Raw genomic sequence first — 19707 nt, forward strand, 5'->3', positions numbered from 1 at the left:
GCATTGGCCTGCGTAGCATCTCGATGGGATTGTGAAGGTTGGCAGGTGCCACACTTGGATAGATTTGTGGGCATTGGCCTGCATAGCATCTGGATGGGATTGTGAAGGTTGGCTGGTGCCGCACTTGTAACTGCGAATATTAGCAGATGCAACACTTGGATAGAATTGAGAGAATTGAGAGTGTTAACAAGTGCCACACAACCATTTCTCACCCAGCAAACCGCATGCACTTCACCACACCCCAACAACAACCTACAAACACCACATAAACCGATTCAACAGCACACGATGTCTTGCCTCGGTCCGTTACCCACACCAAAGCTCAGCACATGGCGAAAACCGAACTGAAGCCGCCAACAGGACACCACTTCTCTCACTCTCCTACTCCCTCCTCACCCGACTAACCTAACCCGCCCGCCTTCTCCTTTGCAGATCCGCCAGAGCGCCTGGGGACCAACTGTTGGTGACGGTGCGCTATACAAATACCTTTAACATTTAATATTTCATTGGTGGACACTAATATGCAAGTGTTGAGGAGGGCCATCCTCTCGCTGCAGTTAGCAGCGAGAAGCAAATGTCCCCCTTCCAAGCAAAGAGTATGCATGGTATGTTGCCCTCATGCTGTCACCCCGTGCCCCTAAGCAGGTTTCTGTGGGGATTCTGAGAGTTTACCGGTTCAGCATCCTAGTTTAGCCGTAGATCGTAGTTATTCATAGAGTCTTTTGCTTGTCTTTCTGACCCTCCTTGCCCTCAACGGCAGCCAACCTGTATACCACAACAGGGCAAAATCCGTCTGTGATTGATGGGTGTCTTTGAGAGATGACTGCATTAGGCTGACAGAATCACATTTTAAGTGTATGCCTTAAATGTACACCATTATACTGAACTTTTGGTTGGAATCACTGATTGTAACGTTTCTGTGTGCCAGTGTCACAAGGGACTTACACATTGTGAAAACATGATTGGAGCGGGGAAAGTAGGGACAGAGACAGAGAGAGAGTGATACATACATGTGGTGAATGGAACACAAAGAGCATGAGGGACACAGACAGTGAGACGACTAGAGAAGTGTGTGACTGGATGGTGAGACGGGGTCAGGGGTTGGGGAGACCCGGTCGGGCCCCGGCACAAGGGCAATGTTTAGACCTTACCAGGCCGGAGCCCAGGCTCAGTGTGACCCTAGATTGAGGGATATCAGGTAATATTATTTTTGTATGGTGATATTTTTGCGAGGATATTAACACATGGAACCGATTGAGGAGTAGCTCACTTCTTGTTTTCCCACAGCACCCCATAAATAGAATCAGCACCCAAGGGTACAATACTTGCCTTGTGAGGACTTGGATTCAGGACTGGCTTTTCAAAACTAACGTGGAAAAATGACCCATACATGCCATCATTGAGGTAGTACTCGAAATTCTTACTCCCAGAATTCCTTGCCCCTGCGGAAAAAAGAAAACAAGAGCTTATTAAACATGAGGAAGACTTCTGCTGGGAGCCCAGGGACAGGCAGATGGAGCTCAGAGCTTTCTCATTAAAGTAGCATAGTCCATAAGGGGAATAAGGGCCCACCCACACTCCACCCAAACACAGAGACCAATTTGACCACAAGCTTTTGCCAGAGGGGGAGGGGAGGCTGGTAAATCTGGAAATACATTGAGGTCCCTATCAAGCCCGGCTGAAGATTTGTGGGGGCCCAATTCAACATGATGGATGGGGCCCCCCTATTGTGGAAAGCAGTCTGAGGCACCCGTGGGGATGCAGACATAATGGAGATGAAGATAAGGTTAATAACCGTCCATTATCACGACGGCGAGCCAGCAGGGAGCTGAAACACCGAATGCCCGCTGAATAGCTATGAATCCTTCTCTGTAAGCAAGTGGCTGACGTGGAGGAAAGCGTTGAAATGCAACAAGGTGATGACACTTCTGTTTTCCCCAATGGAAGTGACGGCCTGGCGGGCTCCAGCAAACGCAGCTTGTAATGCGAGCGCTGCAAAGTGCACACTGTAAGTAGGATGTAAAGGAACATATTGCTATGTTAGTAGACTGACAATATGGGTACAGTGCTGGGGCCCCTTTCATTTGAAATACTTGAAAGGCCCTGCCTCTGTCCCTGGCCCCTATATGCGATCAGGGAGACTCCTGAAAGGATGTACCGTCCGGACACAGCTAGCTTTTACTTGTAACCATCTTTCTGTAAGTAGGGGAATTGGATTCACGCCGTGAGCGCCGCACAGGAGAATATGGGGTCCATGTGTCTTTTAAAGAGTACCATGTGCCAATCGTAAAAGAGGTTATCATGACACCCACTCATTAAAGCAGACAAGCATCTGTGGCAGGGTGGGAGCAAAGCATGCAGAGATCTGCCAATCCAGCTTCCACAAGGGTACCTCTCAGAATAACCCCAACCTCTCTGTAACACAATCTCCTTTCTCACTGACACCTTTGACAGCCCCCTCCCAACTGAACATGATGGCTGTCAGTGAAACAGGGATCTTCTGCATGACACTGCCACACTGACAGCCACACCCAACTCAACATGATGGCTGTCAGTGAAACAGGGATCTTCCGCATGACACTGCCACACTGACAGCCACACCCAACTGAACATGATGGCTGTCAGTGAAACAGGGATCTTCTGCATGACACTGCCACACTGACAGCCACACCCAACTGAACATGATGGCTGTCAGTGAAACAGGGATCTTCTGCATGCCACTGCCACACTGACAGCCACACCCAACTCAACATGATGGCTGTCAGTGAAACAGGGATCTTCTGCATGACACTGCCACACTGACAGCCACCACCCAACTGAACATGATGGCTGCCAGTGAAACAGGGATCTTCCACATGACACTGCCACACTGACAGCCACACCCAACTCAACATGATGGCTGCCAGTGAAACAGGGATCTTCTGTATGACGCTGCCACACTGACAAACACACCCAACTGAACATTATGGCTCTCAGTGAAACAGCCACATAACACTGCCACAATGACAGCCACACCCAACTGAACATGTTGGCTGTCAGTGAAACAGGGACCTTCAGCATGACACTGCCATACTGACCGCCCCCACCCAACTGAACATGATGGCTATCAGTGAAACAGGGATCTTCTGCATGACCCCGCCACACTTGCAGCCCCCAACCCACTGAACATGAGGGCTGTCAGTGAACAGGGATCTTCTGCATGACGCTGCCACACTGACAGCCACCACCCAACTGAACATGTTGGCTGTCAGTGAAACAGGGACCTTCCGCATGACACTGCCATACTGACCGCCCCCACCCAACTGAACACGATGGCTATCAGTGAACAGGGATCTTCTGCATGACGCTGCCACACTGACAGCCACACCCAACTGAACATGATGGCTGAAAGCCACACCCAACTGAACATGATGGCTGTCAGTGAAACAGGGATCTTCCACATGACACTGCCACACTGACAGCCACACCCAACTGAACATGATGGCTGTCAGTGAGACAGGGATCTTCTACATGACACTGCCACACTGACAACCACACCCAACTGAACATGATGGCTGTCAGTGAAACAGGGATCCTCCACATGACACTGCCACACTGACAGCCACACCCAACTGAACATGATGGCTGTCATTGAAACAGGGATCTTCTGCATGACACTGCCACACTGACAGCCCCCTCCCAACTGAACATGGTGGCTGTCAGTGAAACAGGGATCTTCCATATGACACTGCCACACTGAAAGCCACACCCAACTGAACATGATGGCTGGCAGTGAAACAGGGATCTTCCGCATGACAGTGTCACACTGACAGCCACACCCAACTGAACATGATGGCTGTCAGTGAAACAGGGATCTTCTGCATGACACTGCCACACTGACAGCCACACCCAACTCAACATGATGGCTGTCAGTGAAACAGGGATCTTCTGCATGACACTGCCACACTGACAGCCACCACCCAACTGAACATGATGGCTGCCAGTGAAACAGGGATCTTCTGCATGACACTGCCACACTGACAGCCACACCCAACTGAACTGGATGGCTCTCAGTGAAACAGGGATCTTCTGTATGACGCTGCCACACTGACAAACACACCCAAATGAACATTATGGCTGTCAGTGAAACAGCCACATAACACTGCCACAATGACAGCCACACCCAACTGAACATGAGGGCTGTCAGTGAACAGGGATCTTCTGCATGACGCTGCCACACTGACAGCCACACCCAACTGAACATGATGGGTGTCAGTGAAACAGGGACCTTCCGCATGACACTGCCATACTGACCGCCCCCACCCAACTGAACATGATGGCTATCAGTGAAACAAGGATCTTCTGCATGACACTGCCACACTTGCAGCCCCCAACCCACTGAACATGAGGGCTGTCAGTGAACAGGGATCTTCTGCATGACGCTGCCACACTGACAACCCCGACCCAACTGAACATGATGGGTGTCAGTGAAACAGGGACCTTCCGCATGACACTGCCATACTGACCGCCCCCACCCAACTGAACACGATGGCTATCAGTGAACAGGGATCTTCTGCATGACGCTGCCACACTGACAGCCACACCCAACTGAACATGATTGCTATCAGTGAAACAAGGATCTTCTGCATGACACTGCCACACTTGCAGCCCCCAACCCACTGAACATGAGGGCTGTCAGTGAACAGGGATCTTCTGCATGACGCTGCCACACTGACAGCCACCACCCAACTGAACATGATGGGTGTCAGTGAAACAGGGACCTTCCGCATGACACTGCCATACTGACCGCCCCCACCCAACTGAACATGATGGCTATCAGTGAAACAAGGATCTTCTGCATGACACTGCCACACTGACAGCCCCGACCCAACTGAACATGTTGGCTGTCAGTGAAACAGGGACCTTCCGCATGACACTGCCATACTGACCGCCCCCACCCAACTGAACACGATGGCTATCAGTGAACAGGGACCTTCCGCATGACACTGCCATACTGACCGCCCCCACCCAACTGAACATGGTGGCTATCAGTGAACAGGGATCTTCTGCATGACGCTGCCACACTGACAGCCACACCCAACTGAACATGATGGCTGTCATTGAAACAGGGATCTTCTGCATGACACTGCCACACTGACAGCCCCCTCTCAACTGAACATGATGGCTGTCAGTGAAACAGGGATCTTCCACATGACACTGCCACACTGACAGCCCTGACCCAACTGAACATGATGGCTGTCAGTGAAACAGGGATCTTCCGCATGACACTGCCACACTGACAGCCCTGACCCAACTGAACATGATGGCTGTCAGTGAAACAGGGATCTTCTGCATGACACTGCCACACTGACAGCCCTGACCCAACTGAACATTATGGCTGGCAGTGAAACAGGGATCTTCTGCATGACACTGCCACACTGACAGCCCCGACCCAACTGAACATGATGGCTGGCAGTGAAACAGGGATCTTCTGCATGACACTGCGACACTGACAGCCACACCCAACTGAACATGATGGCTGTCAGTGAAACAGGGATCTTCTACATGACACTGCCACACTGACAGCCCCGACCCAACTGAACATGATGGCTGTCAGGGAAACAGGGTTTTCTTCTGCATGATGCTGCCACACTGATAGCCATCATGTTCAGTTGTTTGGGGGCTGTCAGTGTGGCAGCGTCATGCGGACGATCTCTGTTTCACTGACAGCCATCATGTTCACTTGAGTGGGGTCTGTCAGTGTCCACAAATAGTCAGGATGTGATTGCCTTGAGGTCTACCTTCCCCGCGTTTTTAGCATGGGACAAGGTGCGACTTTGGAGCACAGCACACGCTCGAGCATTCCCAGCACGAGCTAATAGGCCCGTATCAGCAATCAGGTTCTTCATTGGTTAAGTCTCTTTTCAATAAAAGTCTCTTGCCTAGAGGCCTGATGCTCTCAACAAACAAGCACAAAGTTCTTGTTTCTACAAATACTTTAGGAGATGGCTTCACCCATGGGTCCCCCTCTTCTGGGCGCAGACCCCTCACAATCAAATTAACAAGACAGTTCCTTTCTCAGTGAGCGTAGGGTGATAACTTTGCACCCCCGGATCTCCCTCAGCCGGGCTCAGACCCCAAAGGACAAGGGGACACTTCACTTCCCCTTGTTTTGCAATGCTTCTTTCTTTCACAAACCTGAAATGCCTTTTCAAACAATGTAGTGTGAATTTCCCCCGATTGGGTTCACTCTTGCCAACCTTTGTAACACATTGTTCATGCAATCATTTCATGTCATGATTCCTGCCCCTCATGTCCCCGGCCCTCCAAGATGTCAGGCTGGAGCCAGGCCACGATCACCTACATGGCCCTCAAGGGCCTCTCCATCCCTCCAAAGACCCACTTGGAGTCAGACTTTTTTTGTAGCACCAGACTCACTCACTCCCATAGGATAACATTGGGGATTGGACTTGTAGTGCATTGATGGGGACAAGATGGATGCCCCCACATATTTCGGTTCCCAGAACTGCATGTGCGGTCTAGTCTTTTGGGTGTGGTTCAGCCCAGAGGCACCTGGGATTCCCACAGACTATTTAAGCAACACCCAGGCTGAGAAACATGTTTTGCGTTTTCTGCACCTGCAGCGTGACACTCACCGTGTTCGGATCGGTCTCCAGTAGGCCTGTATCTTTCTTCTGCGCTCAGCTCCTGCAAGAACAAGAACACAGTTAGGAACAGCCTTACCTTGCGACGCTTCTGCCCATCAGTCATCGCTCCTTTTGTTCTGCGGGCATCTTCGGGGGTGTCATTCCCATCCCGGCACGCCACTTCCTAAGGAAAAGGGAAAAGAAGAGAAAAAAGGCATTAGTAAGCATTCTGCAAATCTTCGCTTATTTTTTAAATACTGTACGAGCTTCAAACGTTTACCTGAATCCCAGCCGCTCTTGGGGAACTCTGTCTCCGGAACTTCTGATCCATCTGCAAGAGGGAAAAGCCACTCCAGGTTAGCGTGGAAACATCTAGAGGCGCTGCATACCGTGCTTACTCACCGCATTTGTTCTTCATAACCGTCATCCAGGCTGAAAACGTCGCGGCACCTAAAAGACACAGAAAAATAACTCAGTTCAATGCAAATACCAAAGGGGTGCATCGCGCCTCGCGCTCTCACTAACTTTCAGCGCTACTCATCTCAGCAGCACGCCGACATCCCCGGACGCCGGCCATCATCTAAGGAAGGAAAGGAACTAAGTTAGAGAACTGTTCAAAAGACTCATTATACTTACCTGTCGGACTCTTGCCAGTGAAGAATGTAGGCAGCTATGAGCACGCATCAAACAACGTGCCCTTGCACTGAAGGCAGGACGGAGAGCACACTATCCAAGAAAACAAGGTGAGCTGTGGATCAAAGGGAAGGGTTGGACCCCGGGGAAGAAGGGGTTCAAGCACACAGAGACAATAGGGAGTTAAACTCTACCAATCCTGTGTTTCAGGCCCAGTCTCCAGTCAAATAGCCTCCAGGGAAGGGTTTGAGGTCGTAAGAGGTCAGAACAGGCTGAGTGACGTCCCTGTGGATACCAGGTGAGCGTTACAGAACGCAAAGCCTCACATCAAAATCCACCTGGGCGTCATGGAAACATCAGAAACCGACCAGTTAGCTCACATGTTGGGGCAGCTACGTTCCGAAATACATGTAGTCAGGCAGGAGACCAACACCCTGAGGAGAGAGCTGATAGTAGCCAAAGAATGCACTGATGATTTAAGCCGGCAACTTCTCCAGTCACAAGCAGGGCATGCACCATTGCTGGGAAGCGTGCCCTCGATGCCAGCGCCATCAGCCAATCCCGTTCAGATAACCCTTCCTGGAGCAGTTCCCTTGGCCCCGCCTGAACGATTTTTGGAGGTTCCCAAGAGTTTTGCAACGTTCATGAACCAGTGCCACCTGCACTTCCTTTGTAGGCCAGGGGCCTTTCCGAATGACCAATCACGGGTCGCTTTTGTGCTATCCTAGCTGAGTGGTAGCGCCGCGGACTGGTCTGTACCCTTTGTGGCCCAAGACAATCCTTTGCTGCATGACTTCAGGGGCTTTCAGCAGGAGATGGAAAAGCCATTCGCCCGTCGTACTCATGGGCAGGCATTAGACAACGAACTTCTGTCCCTACGCCAAGGGAATCAAGACCTATTAACATACATAGCCATGTTTAATAGACTCATAGTTGAAGCAGAATGGCCAGTGGAGAAGAGAACCACGTTATTTCATCAAGAGTTGCAGGGGGAGCTCAAGGATGTTCTTGCACAAGTAGTGAACCCCCCGAAAGACTGCTCAGAATTCAATGACCTTGTTGTTCAACTGGATGATAGGTTGCAGGACCAAAGAGCTGATCGAACCAGACCAAACCCTCGCCCTATGTATGTGCGTTCAAAGGACAATACTGCCCGAACAACGAAAGGTTCAGGAGAACCAATGCAAATCGGGGGGGGGGGGCTCAGATCCCCCTTGACTAAAGCGGAAAGGGATAAAAGGAGACAGCAGCAGTTATGTCTGTACTGCGGAAGGTCAGGTAATTTCCTTAAAGAGTGCCCTGTGAAGCCACCGAGGAGGACGGTAGGGGCCACGGACAAGGAAGATACCTTCAAGGAATCGGAAAACTCCCCAGCCCGGCAAGTGTAGGGGTCCACGTGTCGAGCAACGAAAGTGAACTACAGACCTCCCATTTTGCACTAGCTGTGGTCTTGATTAACCACCAACAACCATCTCGGATGCACGCAGTAAGAGCGTACATAGACAGTGGAGCCATTGGGAATTACATCGACCAGGATCTTGCGGCAAAGATGGCGCTTCTGTTACGCCCTAAATCAACCACTGACACTGTTACCACAGTCGACGGCACGGAAATAGCTTCTGGTCCAGTATCCCAATGCACTGCAGCTTTTACCCTTCTGTGCCAGGATGGACACCAAGAATCGATCGTTTTCTACCTCATTAAGGCACCACAGTTCCGGTTGATTTTGGGAATGCCATGGTTGGTAGCTCACAATCCTCGAATCGATTGGCGAGCAAAAGAATTGGCCTTTCCCGAGACTTGCGCCCACACATGTTATCACCAAGAGAAACAACCAATAGACACCAGAACCTCCACGCTTGTGACTGTGGCAATTGGCACCCTACCAAGTGAATTCCAGGACTTTCAAGATGTCTTTCAGAAAGAACAGGCTAATACCCTGCCACCGCATAGACAATACGATTGCCAAATCGACCTGATACCGAGTGCACAAATCCCTTGTGGGCGAATTTATGCACTCACGGAACTAGAAAACCAGCACCTGAAGGCCTATCTTTACCAATACCAGGACAACGGGTTCATCCGTCCCTCGAAGTCTCCAGCAGCCAGTCCTCTATTCTTCGTATCGAAAAAGGAGGGGGACTTGAGAACGTGCATCGACTATCGCGCACTGAACCAGATTACCGTAAAAAATCGCTACCCCCTGCCACTGATCCCTGAATTGCTTGATCAAGTCAAAGATGCCCAAATCTACACAAAACTAGACCTGAGGGGGGCATATCACCTTGTTCGCGTAAAACAGGGGGACGAATGGAAAACCGCTTTTCGCACCAAATACGGCTTGTATGAATATCAAGTAATACTTTGGCCTTTGCAACGTGCCTGCTGCGTTTCAATACTTCATGAACGATATCCTACGGGAATTGATTGATGTCTGTGCTCTAGTGTACATCAACGATATCCTAGTATATTCCGTATCAAAGCAGGACCACGTTAAACACGTCCGATCCATATTGGAGAAACTCTGTCAACACCAGCTCTACGCCAAGCTTGAAAAGTGCTCATTCCACGTCTCCGAGGTGGAATTCCTGGGCTTTATTCTCAGCCCGAATGGAATCCGAATGGATGTACACAAGGTAGAAGCTATCCTGAACTGGCCATCCCCAAATTCATTCAAGGGGGTTCAAAGTACGCTGGGTTTTGCAAACCTCTACTGCCGGTTCATCCCAGGATTTTCGCAAATCGTGCATCCCATCACGTAATTACTAAGGAAAAGCAACAAAAAGTTCCAGTGGACAACAGAAGTCGAGGAGGCTTTCCAGGAACTCAAAGCAAGATTCACATCTGCACCAATCTTACGCCACCCTCGTCCTGATCTCCCATATCTGGTGGAAACGGATGCCTCAAGCATGGCTATGGGAGCCGTCCTCTCACAAAAGGACCCCGAAATGGGCCAGTTACACCCTGTTGCCTTCTGGTCGCGTAAATTCACACCCCCTGAACTCAATTACGCTATCACAGACAAAGAACTCCTGGCCATTAAGTCAGCCTTTAAGGCATGGCGGCACTACCTCTTGGGCGCCAGACACACAATCACCGTAATAACTGACCACCGGAACCTCCAGTACCTAAAAACGGCAAAGGCCCAACCCTCACAACAACTACGTTGGGCTCTTTTTTTTGCTGAATATGACTACGTGATTACATTTCGACCAGGGGTGAAAAACGGGCAGGCCAATGCCCTTTCCTGTATAGGGGGTGGAAGAGCAAGGGTATCAGACCCCTGACCCAATAGCAATCATCCCGAGTGACAAGCTCCTAGGAATCACAGCAACCATAACTCAGAAAGAATTACATGGAGAAATCCAAAACCTGATGAGTCCGGAGCAATTACAAGCGTGGAGTGCACAAGGAGAACATTACATGATAAAAGATCAGTTGCCCTACTTCAGGAATTGTTTATTCTTACCAAACCAAGAACTACGAGAACAGGTCATGTCCGGTTATCATGATTCCTTGATCGAGGGCCACCACGGAATCGCTAACACCCTAGCCAAGGTAAAACGAAATTATTGGTGGCCCACGTAGCATAAGGACATTATCCAATTCATCCTATCTTGTGGAGTGTGTGCTCAAAACAAGTCATCCAAGCAGAAACCGGCTGGGCTATTACAACCATTGGAAATCCCACCAGCACCCTGGCACACGTTGTCCCTCGATTTTATTACTGACTTACCACTCAGTCAAGGGTTTAACACTATTCTTGTGGTCGTGGACCTATTTTCAAAAATGGCACATTTCATTCCTCTTAAGGGGCTCCCAAATGCTTCCACTCTGGCAAAGGTATTTCTTGAAGGCATTGTACGGCTCCATGGGTTTCCTTCAGTTTTGGTTTCAGACCGAGGTACTCAATTCGTATCTAACTTCTGGAGAAAATGCTGCTCTATGGCCCGGACCGACATCCAGCTATCCACCAGTCACCATTCCCAAACGGATGGCCAAATTGAGAGGACAAATCAGACGCTCGAGCAGTATCTGCGTTGCATGTTACACCAAGCTGAAGGAAGCTGGTTCGACCTATTATGGATAGCTGAATATGCTTATAATAATTCCCTACACACCAGCACTGGGCAGACACCCTTTTATACCATGTATGGCAGGCACCCACATACTTCTGAGTTGGACGTTCCTACAACCCTGGAGATGCCAGCAGTCAAAACCTTGCACACGACCATTTCTCAAACCTTTAAAAGGGCAGCTGAACACCTACTTCAAGCTAAGAATTGTCAAAAGAAGTTTGCTGATCAACACCGAGCAAAGGCCCCCAACTACCAAGTGGGAGACAAAGTCTGGCTGGCCTCCAAAGATGTGTCCATTAAAGGAGCCCAAACTTTCCGTCCGAGATACCTGGGTCCATTCACCGTCACCTCTGTGATAAATCTTGTGGCTGTCAGACTAGCTTTGCCGTCAAACATGCAAATTCATCCTGTGTTCCACGTGTCTCTCCTTAAAACTGTTCAACGCCACCACAGCCAGTAGTAGTCGCCGGGGAGCCAGAATTCGAAGTCAAGCACATCCTAGATTCAAAGTACGTCAGATCCAAATAATACTACTTAGTAGACTGGAAGGGTTATGGTCCACAAGACAGGACATGGGAGTCTTGTGAGTACTTCCATGTACCTCGCTTGCTTAGACGATTTCATCAAAACCATCCAACGAAACCAGGACCAGACAGAAGAGCCACCTTGAGAGGGGCCTTGGGGGGGAGTGCTGTCATGATTCCTGCCCCTCATGTCCCCAGCCCTCCAAGATGTCAGGCTGAAGCCAGGCCACGATCACCTACATGGCCCTCAAGGGCCTCTCCATCCCTCCAAAGACCCACTTGGAGTCAGACTTGGCGTTTGTCGCACCAGACTCACTCACTCCCATAGGATAACATTGGGGATTGGACTTGTAGTGCATTGATGGGGACAAGATGGATGCCCCCACATATTTTGGTTCCCAGAACTGCACGTGCGGTCTAGTCTTTTGGGTGTGGTTCAGCCCAGAGGCATCTGGGATTCCCACAGACTATTTAAGCCACACCCAGGCTGAGAAACATGCTTTGCGTTTTCTGCACCTGCAGCGTGACACTCACCGTGTTCGGATCGGTCTCCAGTAGGCCTGCATCTTTCTTCTGTGCTCAGCTCCTGCAAGAACAAGGACACTGTTAGGAACAGCCTTACCTTGCGACGCTTCTGCCCATCAGTCATCGCTCCTTCTGTTCTGCGGGCATCTTTGGCGGTGTCATTCCCATCCTGGCATGCTGCTTCCTAAGGAAAAGGGAAAAGAACAGAAAAAAGGCATTAGTAAGCATTCTGCAAATCTTCGCTTATTTTTTAAATACTGTACGAGCTTCAAACGCTTCCCTGAATCCCAGCCGCTCTTGGGGAACTCTGTCTCCGGAACTTCTCATCCATCTGCAAGAGGGAAAAGACACTCCAGGTTAACGTGGAAACATCTAGAGGCACCGCATACCACGCTTACCCACCGCATTTGTTCTTCATAACCGGCATTCACGCTGAAAATGTCGCGGCACCTAAAAGACACAGAAAAAGAACTCAGTTCAATGCAAATACGAAAGGGGTGCATCGCGCCTCGCGCTCTCACTCACCTTCGGTGCTACTCATCTCAGCAGCACGCCGCCATCCCCGGACGCCGGCCATCATCTAAGGAAGGAAAGGAACAAAGTTAGAGAACTGTTCAAAAGACTAATTATACTTACCTGTCGGACTCTTGCCAGTGAAGTCACTAGGCAGCAACGAGCCCGCATCAATCAACGCGCCCCTGCCCTGAAGGCAGGACGGAGAGCACACTATCCAAGAAAACAAGGTGAGCTGTCGATCAAAGGGAAGGGTTGGACCCCGGGGAAGAAGGGGTTGAAGTACACAGAGACAATAGGGAGTTAAACTCTACCAATCCTGTGTTTCAGGTCCAGTCTCCAGTCGAATAGCTTCCAGGGAAGGGTTCGAGGTCGTAAGAGGTCAGAACCGGCTGAGTGACGTCCCTGTGGATACCAGGTGAGCGTTACATTTAGCCAAGCAGGATTAATTTCTCTCAGTTTCCCAATCATCTGTCAGTCAAAGACTTTCGAAGGTACAGAGGATTTTACAAGACCCCTGTATGACCACTTGGATCAGTCTTCACCTCTTCCCAAGGCCTTCTAGTTAGAGTAGTCTTTACCATTGGGTAATCAGCCAGAGTTTCCTACGTGAGCACCAATATGGTACCGGACACCTCTGTATCCGGTTTTCCCCCTCCTTCGTTAATAGTATCCTTCTGCTTTTCAAAGTTCAATTTAGCCTTGGGCTTATTTTCATTCAACAAAGTTCGGTTTCTTATCGACACTCCCCTCGACTCACAGGCTGTGATGAACTGCTTGTCTTTCTTTCACTTAAGAGTCAAGGTTGGTACCACTGGGACAAGCATCTCTCCCCGGCTTGGCAAGGAGAGTCTTGTGTACCGTTGACATCTGCTGCAGTAATACACGCTGGCTATTGTTCGTGGTCTTATGCTTCTGTCTTCGGAGGTGTCGTAGGCCTTGGTCGGAAAGGGCAAGGTCGACTCTCTCCAGGTCACCCTCTTGGTCTGCACCGTCTTTTCCTCCTCTTGTACTGCCGTGCTGAGTTAGCTCTTATGTCGTGCTGTCTGCTTTGCTCATTCTGTGCTCTTATCCTTGTGGGGAAGGCGAAGGGCTGTCAGATGTGTGTGATTCTGGTCAATTGCTTGACTTTGCCTCACTCTGGTATTGGGACACATCAGGTAAATGGCTCTGGTGTTAGTCTGTTGTCTTTCATGTTGTGCGAAAGTGTTCGTGTGGAAAAGGGGCGGGGGCAGTGTTTCGAATATCCTACGTGGTAGGATGGGGAAAAGGTGTTGAAAGAAGGGGGTTTTTCCGCATCTCGCCCATCGGTGTCCCACTCCCACTCCCCAAGGACTCCCCCATCCAGGTGATCCTCCATCACTGATCCCCCTCCAGGAACTGGATCCAATAGCGAAGGCCGTGTCCTGGCACCTGGATGACAGATCCCCGGGGACTAGCCAGGGAGACACCTTCAGGTTTCTCACAGTCCCTGCCCAATAAATACTCTAATAATAATAATAATAATAATTGTATAGAGGGTGAAGAGTAGAGGTCCCAGATCTGATCCTTGGGGTGATGCTGACAGGAGAAATGGTGGGGTTAGAGGTTTGCGAGTTCCAGGAGATTTCAATGGATCAAACTGACAGGTTAGAAGAAATCCAGGCGAGAGCAGACTTGTGAAACCCAAGGTCCTGGAGAGTGATGAGGAGAGAGGAATAGTTGATAGGTCGAAAGCAGCAGAGAGCTACAAAAGGATAAGGATAGAAGAGAGTTTGGAGTGGAGAGCATCAGAGAGAAAGTTAGAGACAAACATGAATACATGTTGTCCCCATGAAGTGTTTACTACGGAAGCCAGGTCGAAATGGACCTCCAAGGCCATTATCCTGATGGTACTCAGTGATCCGGTAAAAAACCACCCACTGAAACACCTTTGGGTAATGGGAAGGGAGCGAATCTGGGTCATAGTTTTCCCAGACATTTGGGTCAGCGGCAGGTTTCTTCAATGGGGTAAGATAGTTGCAGATTTGAAGGAGGCAAGGAAGAGTAGAGGAGTGCAGGATGGATTGGCGATGCGAAGGATGGGTGCTAATTCAATAGGAGAAGCAGTGAAGATGTAGCCGAGAGTAGAAGAGGTAGGGGAAAGGTGGTGGATATAAATAGGGTTGGGGAGGGAGAGAAAGTAGGGCTGTGTGTGTCACGAATTCTAGAGATGTTAGGGGAAAAGTAGTGAGCAAAGTCATTATCAGACAGGGAGGTGATGGATGCTGGATTGGGCAGTGCGAGCAGAGCTTGGCGGGAAGATGGAAGTTTGTAGGAGGATTGAGAAGGGAGGAGATTTTTGCAGGGTGCAGGGCAAAGGTGAGGGCAGCAAGGGAATGTTTGTAGGCTAGATGTAGAGTAGAGGTCAGTTAGTTGCACCAGCATCGTAGGTCATGGTGCATGTTTGTTTTGAGGGTCTACATTTCACTGGTCTTCCAGGGCTGAGGACAGGGAGGGGAAGGTGTACATGTGCAAGCAGGATCATGTTGGTCAATCAGAAACATAAGTGCATAGTGCAAGTCATAAAAAGCACAGTCAATGGAAGAGACGTGAAAAGGGGAGGGAGGCATGAGGATGGTTATCACATCATCAACGTAAGGGGCAAGAGAGGCCTTCCTCAATTCCCTCTTAGTCACTGAAGAGGGGAGAGGAGGAATCAAAGGTGGAGGGACCTAGATGGTAAAGTGGATGAATGAAGTGATCAGAGGGAGAGGTCTTCATAGAGAGGTCAGACGAGGTGACTGAATTAGAGAGAAAGACAAGGTCAAGAGAGTCCTCACCAGACTGGCGAGGCTAGTGGTAGATGGAGTGATCAGATAGAAGGGAGTTAAGTTGAAGGCCGGTGGCTGCAGAGGGCTTGGGATGGTTAAAGACTGCAGCATGGCAACAGGGATGTTGATAGGGAGTGACTGTAGGAAAAGGTTCAGATCAGGGAAGAAGGAGTTGAGAGGTCCAGGGGGTCGATGGAGAGCCAGAACAATGAGAGGAGTAGGAGGGATGAGCTGACTAGTGGCATTATCAGAAGGGGAAGAGGTGATGTCAGGCAGGGGCATGGGTAGTGTTGAGGGCTTTTGTGATAGGGAACCCCACACACCCATCCTTCCCAACAGGTCAGGGAGAGTGCAAAAAGGTGGCAGAGTCAGTGTGGAGAGCTTCTGGTGTAGCAGAGTCACGAGGAGACATCCAGGTTTCTGTGATAGCAAGAAGTGAAAACTGAGGGTGATATGAGTCGAAGTGGTCATTGGGGGAGACGAGTGGGATAGCATGTCATTTTTTAACTTTTGCAAGTGCAATGTAGGGTGTAAAACTGAAGAGCAAAACCAGGCGAAGTCACCTTTACTCTTCTGCTCTACTCGCTGCCTGCTAATTACACTTTGTGGAGAGCATTTACCAATGACGTCCTATGGAATCCACCTGCTCCTTAGCAGGTGCAGATTGGAGGTGCATTCCAGAGGAATAGCGCCTAGATACCCAAGGGTTTTGTGCGCCGCAATAAATGCAAAAATAAATAAATGAATAGATACATTTGTTTTACACCTGCAGGAAAATGTAATGCAGGTGAAAAATTAGAAAGCCCTTCAAGGATGGAGGTCAGCTTGGCAGAGATGCAAACTCTGCTTTGTGCCACTTCTGCACAGGAAAATGGGCAGGAGCGGGAAGAGGAGGGATAAAAGCATTAGGCCTTGCTTTTTTAACTCCATTTCAATGAACACTTGTTATTTTTGTATTTTTTTAAAAAACTTTATTTCTATTTCCCAGTAAAACATATAACCAATATTTTCTTTTAGTGATGCCTGTTTTAGTATTTTCTTCCACAGGGAAACCTTCCGCTAAAACTTACTCGTCGCCCCTGGTGATAATGAGAATCAGGAAACTAGAGGGTCCAGAGCTGCCTTCCCACAACCATTACAGGCCCTACGTCCCCATTGCTCACTCTGTCCAGGATGCCGGTCTGCTCAAAAATACAGGGGCCTTCATCAGGCCCTACGTCCCCAGTGCTGGCTCTGTCCAGGATGCCCGTCTGCTCAGAAACACAGGGGCCTTCATCAGGCCCTATGTCCCCAGTGCTGGCTCTGTTCAGGATGCCCATCTGCTCAGAATCACAGGGGCATTCATCATGCCCTACGTCCCCAGTGCTGGCTCTGTCCAGGATGACCGTCTGCTCAGAATCACAGGGGCATTCATCAGGCCCTACGTCCCCAGTGCTGGCTCTGTCCAGGATGTCTGCCTGCTCAGAATCACAGGGGCCTTCATCAGGCCCTACGTCCGCAGTGCTGACTCTGTCCAGGATGCCCGTCTGCTCAGAATCACAGGGGCCTTCATCAGGCCCTATGTCCCTAGTGCTGGCTCTGTCCAGGATGCCCGTCTGCTCAGAATCACAGGGGGCTTCATCAGGCCCTATGTCCCCAGTGCTGGCTCTGTCCAGGATGCCCGTCTGCTCATAATCACAGGGGCCTTCATCAGGCCCTATGTCTGCAGTGCTGGCTCTGTCCAGGATGCCCGTCTGCTCAGAATCACAGGGGCCTTCATCAGGCCCTACATCCCCAGTGCTGGCTCTGTCCAGGATGTCCGTCTGCTCAGAATCACAGGGGCCTTCACCAGGCCCTACGTACCCAGTGCTGGCTCTGTCCAGGATGCCCGAAAAAACACAAAGATTAGGTGAAGACCCAATCATACAGCCGCTCTCTGAAGTCCCTAGTTGGGTTCTGTATTCGTTGTAATTCCACTCAATATAAATCATTTAGTACAAATTCTTAACAGAGTACGAAAGTCAAATATATGTTGGTTTTTCAGAATCGATTTTATCCATCAAGTAAAGGATTATTATTTCATACAAAGAGGTGACTAATGGCCACCCAACTATCCTTCATGAGGAAGAGATTGCCACCCATCACTCTATTCATAGACTTATCATGTGCCAATGCATTTCGGAAATAATCCTTCATCAGGGCAAGTCTAGAGTATAACGTTCACATACAATTACAATTTTGTCAACCATAAGCAAATTTCCATATTTTGAACAACACAAGTATTCGACATTCATCGTTCAAATAATTGAAAGAGTAAAAAAGTGCACATACCGGGTCACGTAATGAGCCGGAACAGAAGGAAAATCCAAATCAAAAAGAAGAAAAGCAAATCAATACACAAGTCGGTCAATACGTCTTGTAACAAAATGGTGGAATTCATGTGTTTACCTGATGTTGGAGAGTAATGGCAAAAAATATATCTTTTGGAGTGCAAGCTGCTTCCGCCGTAAATGGAGAGCAGGTGCTGTAAACGGTAAGAAAATAAAAAATCCAATGTAGAACTTATCTTAGGTCTAGCAAATCTCTAATAGTAAACTCAGATGGTAGCTTACCCTAGAACGAAGCAGAGGGTTCCCTCTGTGTCTTACTGAAAGCAGACTGTCTTCGTTGCTTCGGCGCGTTGCCGAGCAACCTAGTTTTAACGGACACGTGATAGAAGGCAAAGTGTCCTTCCTGTTTAGACGCGTTGCCGAGCAACCCGGCATGTGATGTCGGCTTCATGAAAATTGTCAGTAATTATAGGCAAAAATTCTCCTATAATCAGAAATGCTTACTACGTGGTCCTCTAGGGAAATTATTGATAAAAAAGTGATACAAAAAGGGAATAAGTGGAATGCCGTCTATAGACATAGAAAAAATACTACAACGTTCTTAACAAGGATGAATGGAGTCAAGAGAACAACTCTTGGGCTGTGTTTAAAGTAAATATGTGCCTACATGCCGCTAGTGGTGTCGTCTAGACAGACGGCACCTCGGGCCCTGGGAGACCCAGGACGCGCAGAATGGAGGACATTATGGTCATTAATCATATAAATTCAAGCATTAGTGTAAATCTCAACCAAACGATATCAGACATCACAAAGCAATACAAATGAAAAAAACAATTAGAGAAAAACATAATCAGAGAAAACAGTGGTAGTTGATCTCCTCATTAAGCCCATAGGGTGCCAGGCTTCCAAGCTTGTCGATCCAGTACGTCTCTCTACGATTCAAGCGTTGGCCTAAATCTTCATGAGGACTATTTTTAGTTAGTGCTTCCAAAATCACAAATTTTATTTGTGACACGTTATGTCCATTGGTCATCCAATGTCGTGCCACTGCTGAGTTCATGTTTGCATTACGAATGCACGATCGATGTTCTCCCCATCTCAATTTGGCTGTTCGTGTTGATTGTCCTACATAAAATTTCCCACGAGGGCATTTAATGCCATAAATGATATTGCTACTGTCACATGTGGCAAAAGTCTTGAGCATAATCTTCTGCCCTGTCCTTGGATGGTTAATGGAGTTTCCTTTAATAACAAAATTACAGTTAACACACTGTAAACACGGAAATGTCCCAGTCCGCTGAGTCGTTGGTTTTCTGGCTGCAGATTTCGTTTGTACCAGTTCATCTCTTAGGTTCCTGCTTCGTTGGTATGCAAAGATAGGTTTTTCGCTAAAGATTTCTTGGACTCGGATGTCATTCTTGAAAATTTCCCAATGTTTCATGATAGTTTTCTTAATCTTTGTGCTTTGTGTAGAAAACTTGGATACGAATACCGGTGACTTTAATTCTCTCTTTCTTATGGAGTTCTGTTCTGATAAGAGAGTCTCTCGTGGTAGGGCATCAACTCTGTCTGATGCCTGATCAAGTTCATCCTGTTTGTATCCCCGAGCCAAAAATTTCTCTTTCATTTCCATCTGCTGAGTCCTGTAGTCTTCAGGATCACTGACAATTTTCTTGACCCTCAGTAGTTGACTATATGGCAAATTT

The 19707-nt window shown here is 48.9% G+C and overlaps 1 protein-coding gene across 2 annotated transcripts in view; it reads right to left on the bottom strand.

Moving 5' to 3' along the window:
* LOC138503008 (ornithine decarboxylase-like) overlaps positions 1 to 19707 on the bottom strand; it is a 309800-nt gene that overhangs the window by 88523 nt on the left and 201570 nt on the right. For both annotated transcript variants that reach the window (XM_069622440.1, XM_069622441.1), the window contains exon 8: positions 1330 to 1442. In XM_069622440.1, coding sequence (XP_069478541.1) covers positions 1330 to 1442 — 113 coding nt within the window. The remainder of the gene's footprint in view (positions 1 to 1329; positions 1443 to 19707) is intronic.

The sequence above is a fragment of the Ambystoma mexicanum genome, chromosome 11 (assembly GCF_040938575.1).
Source record: "Ambystoma mexicanum isolate Mex_15411 chromosome 11, UKY_AmexF1_1, whole genome shotgun sequence".
NCBI classification, from domain to species: domain Eukaryota; kingdom Metazoa; phylum Chordata; class Amphibia; order Caudata; family Ambystomatidae; genus Ambystoma; species Ambystoma mexicanum.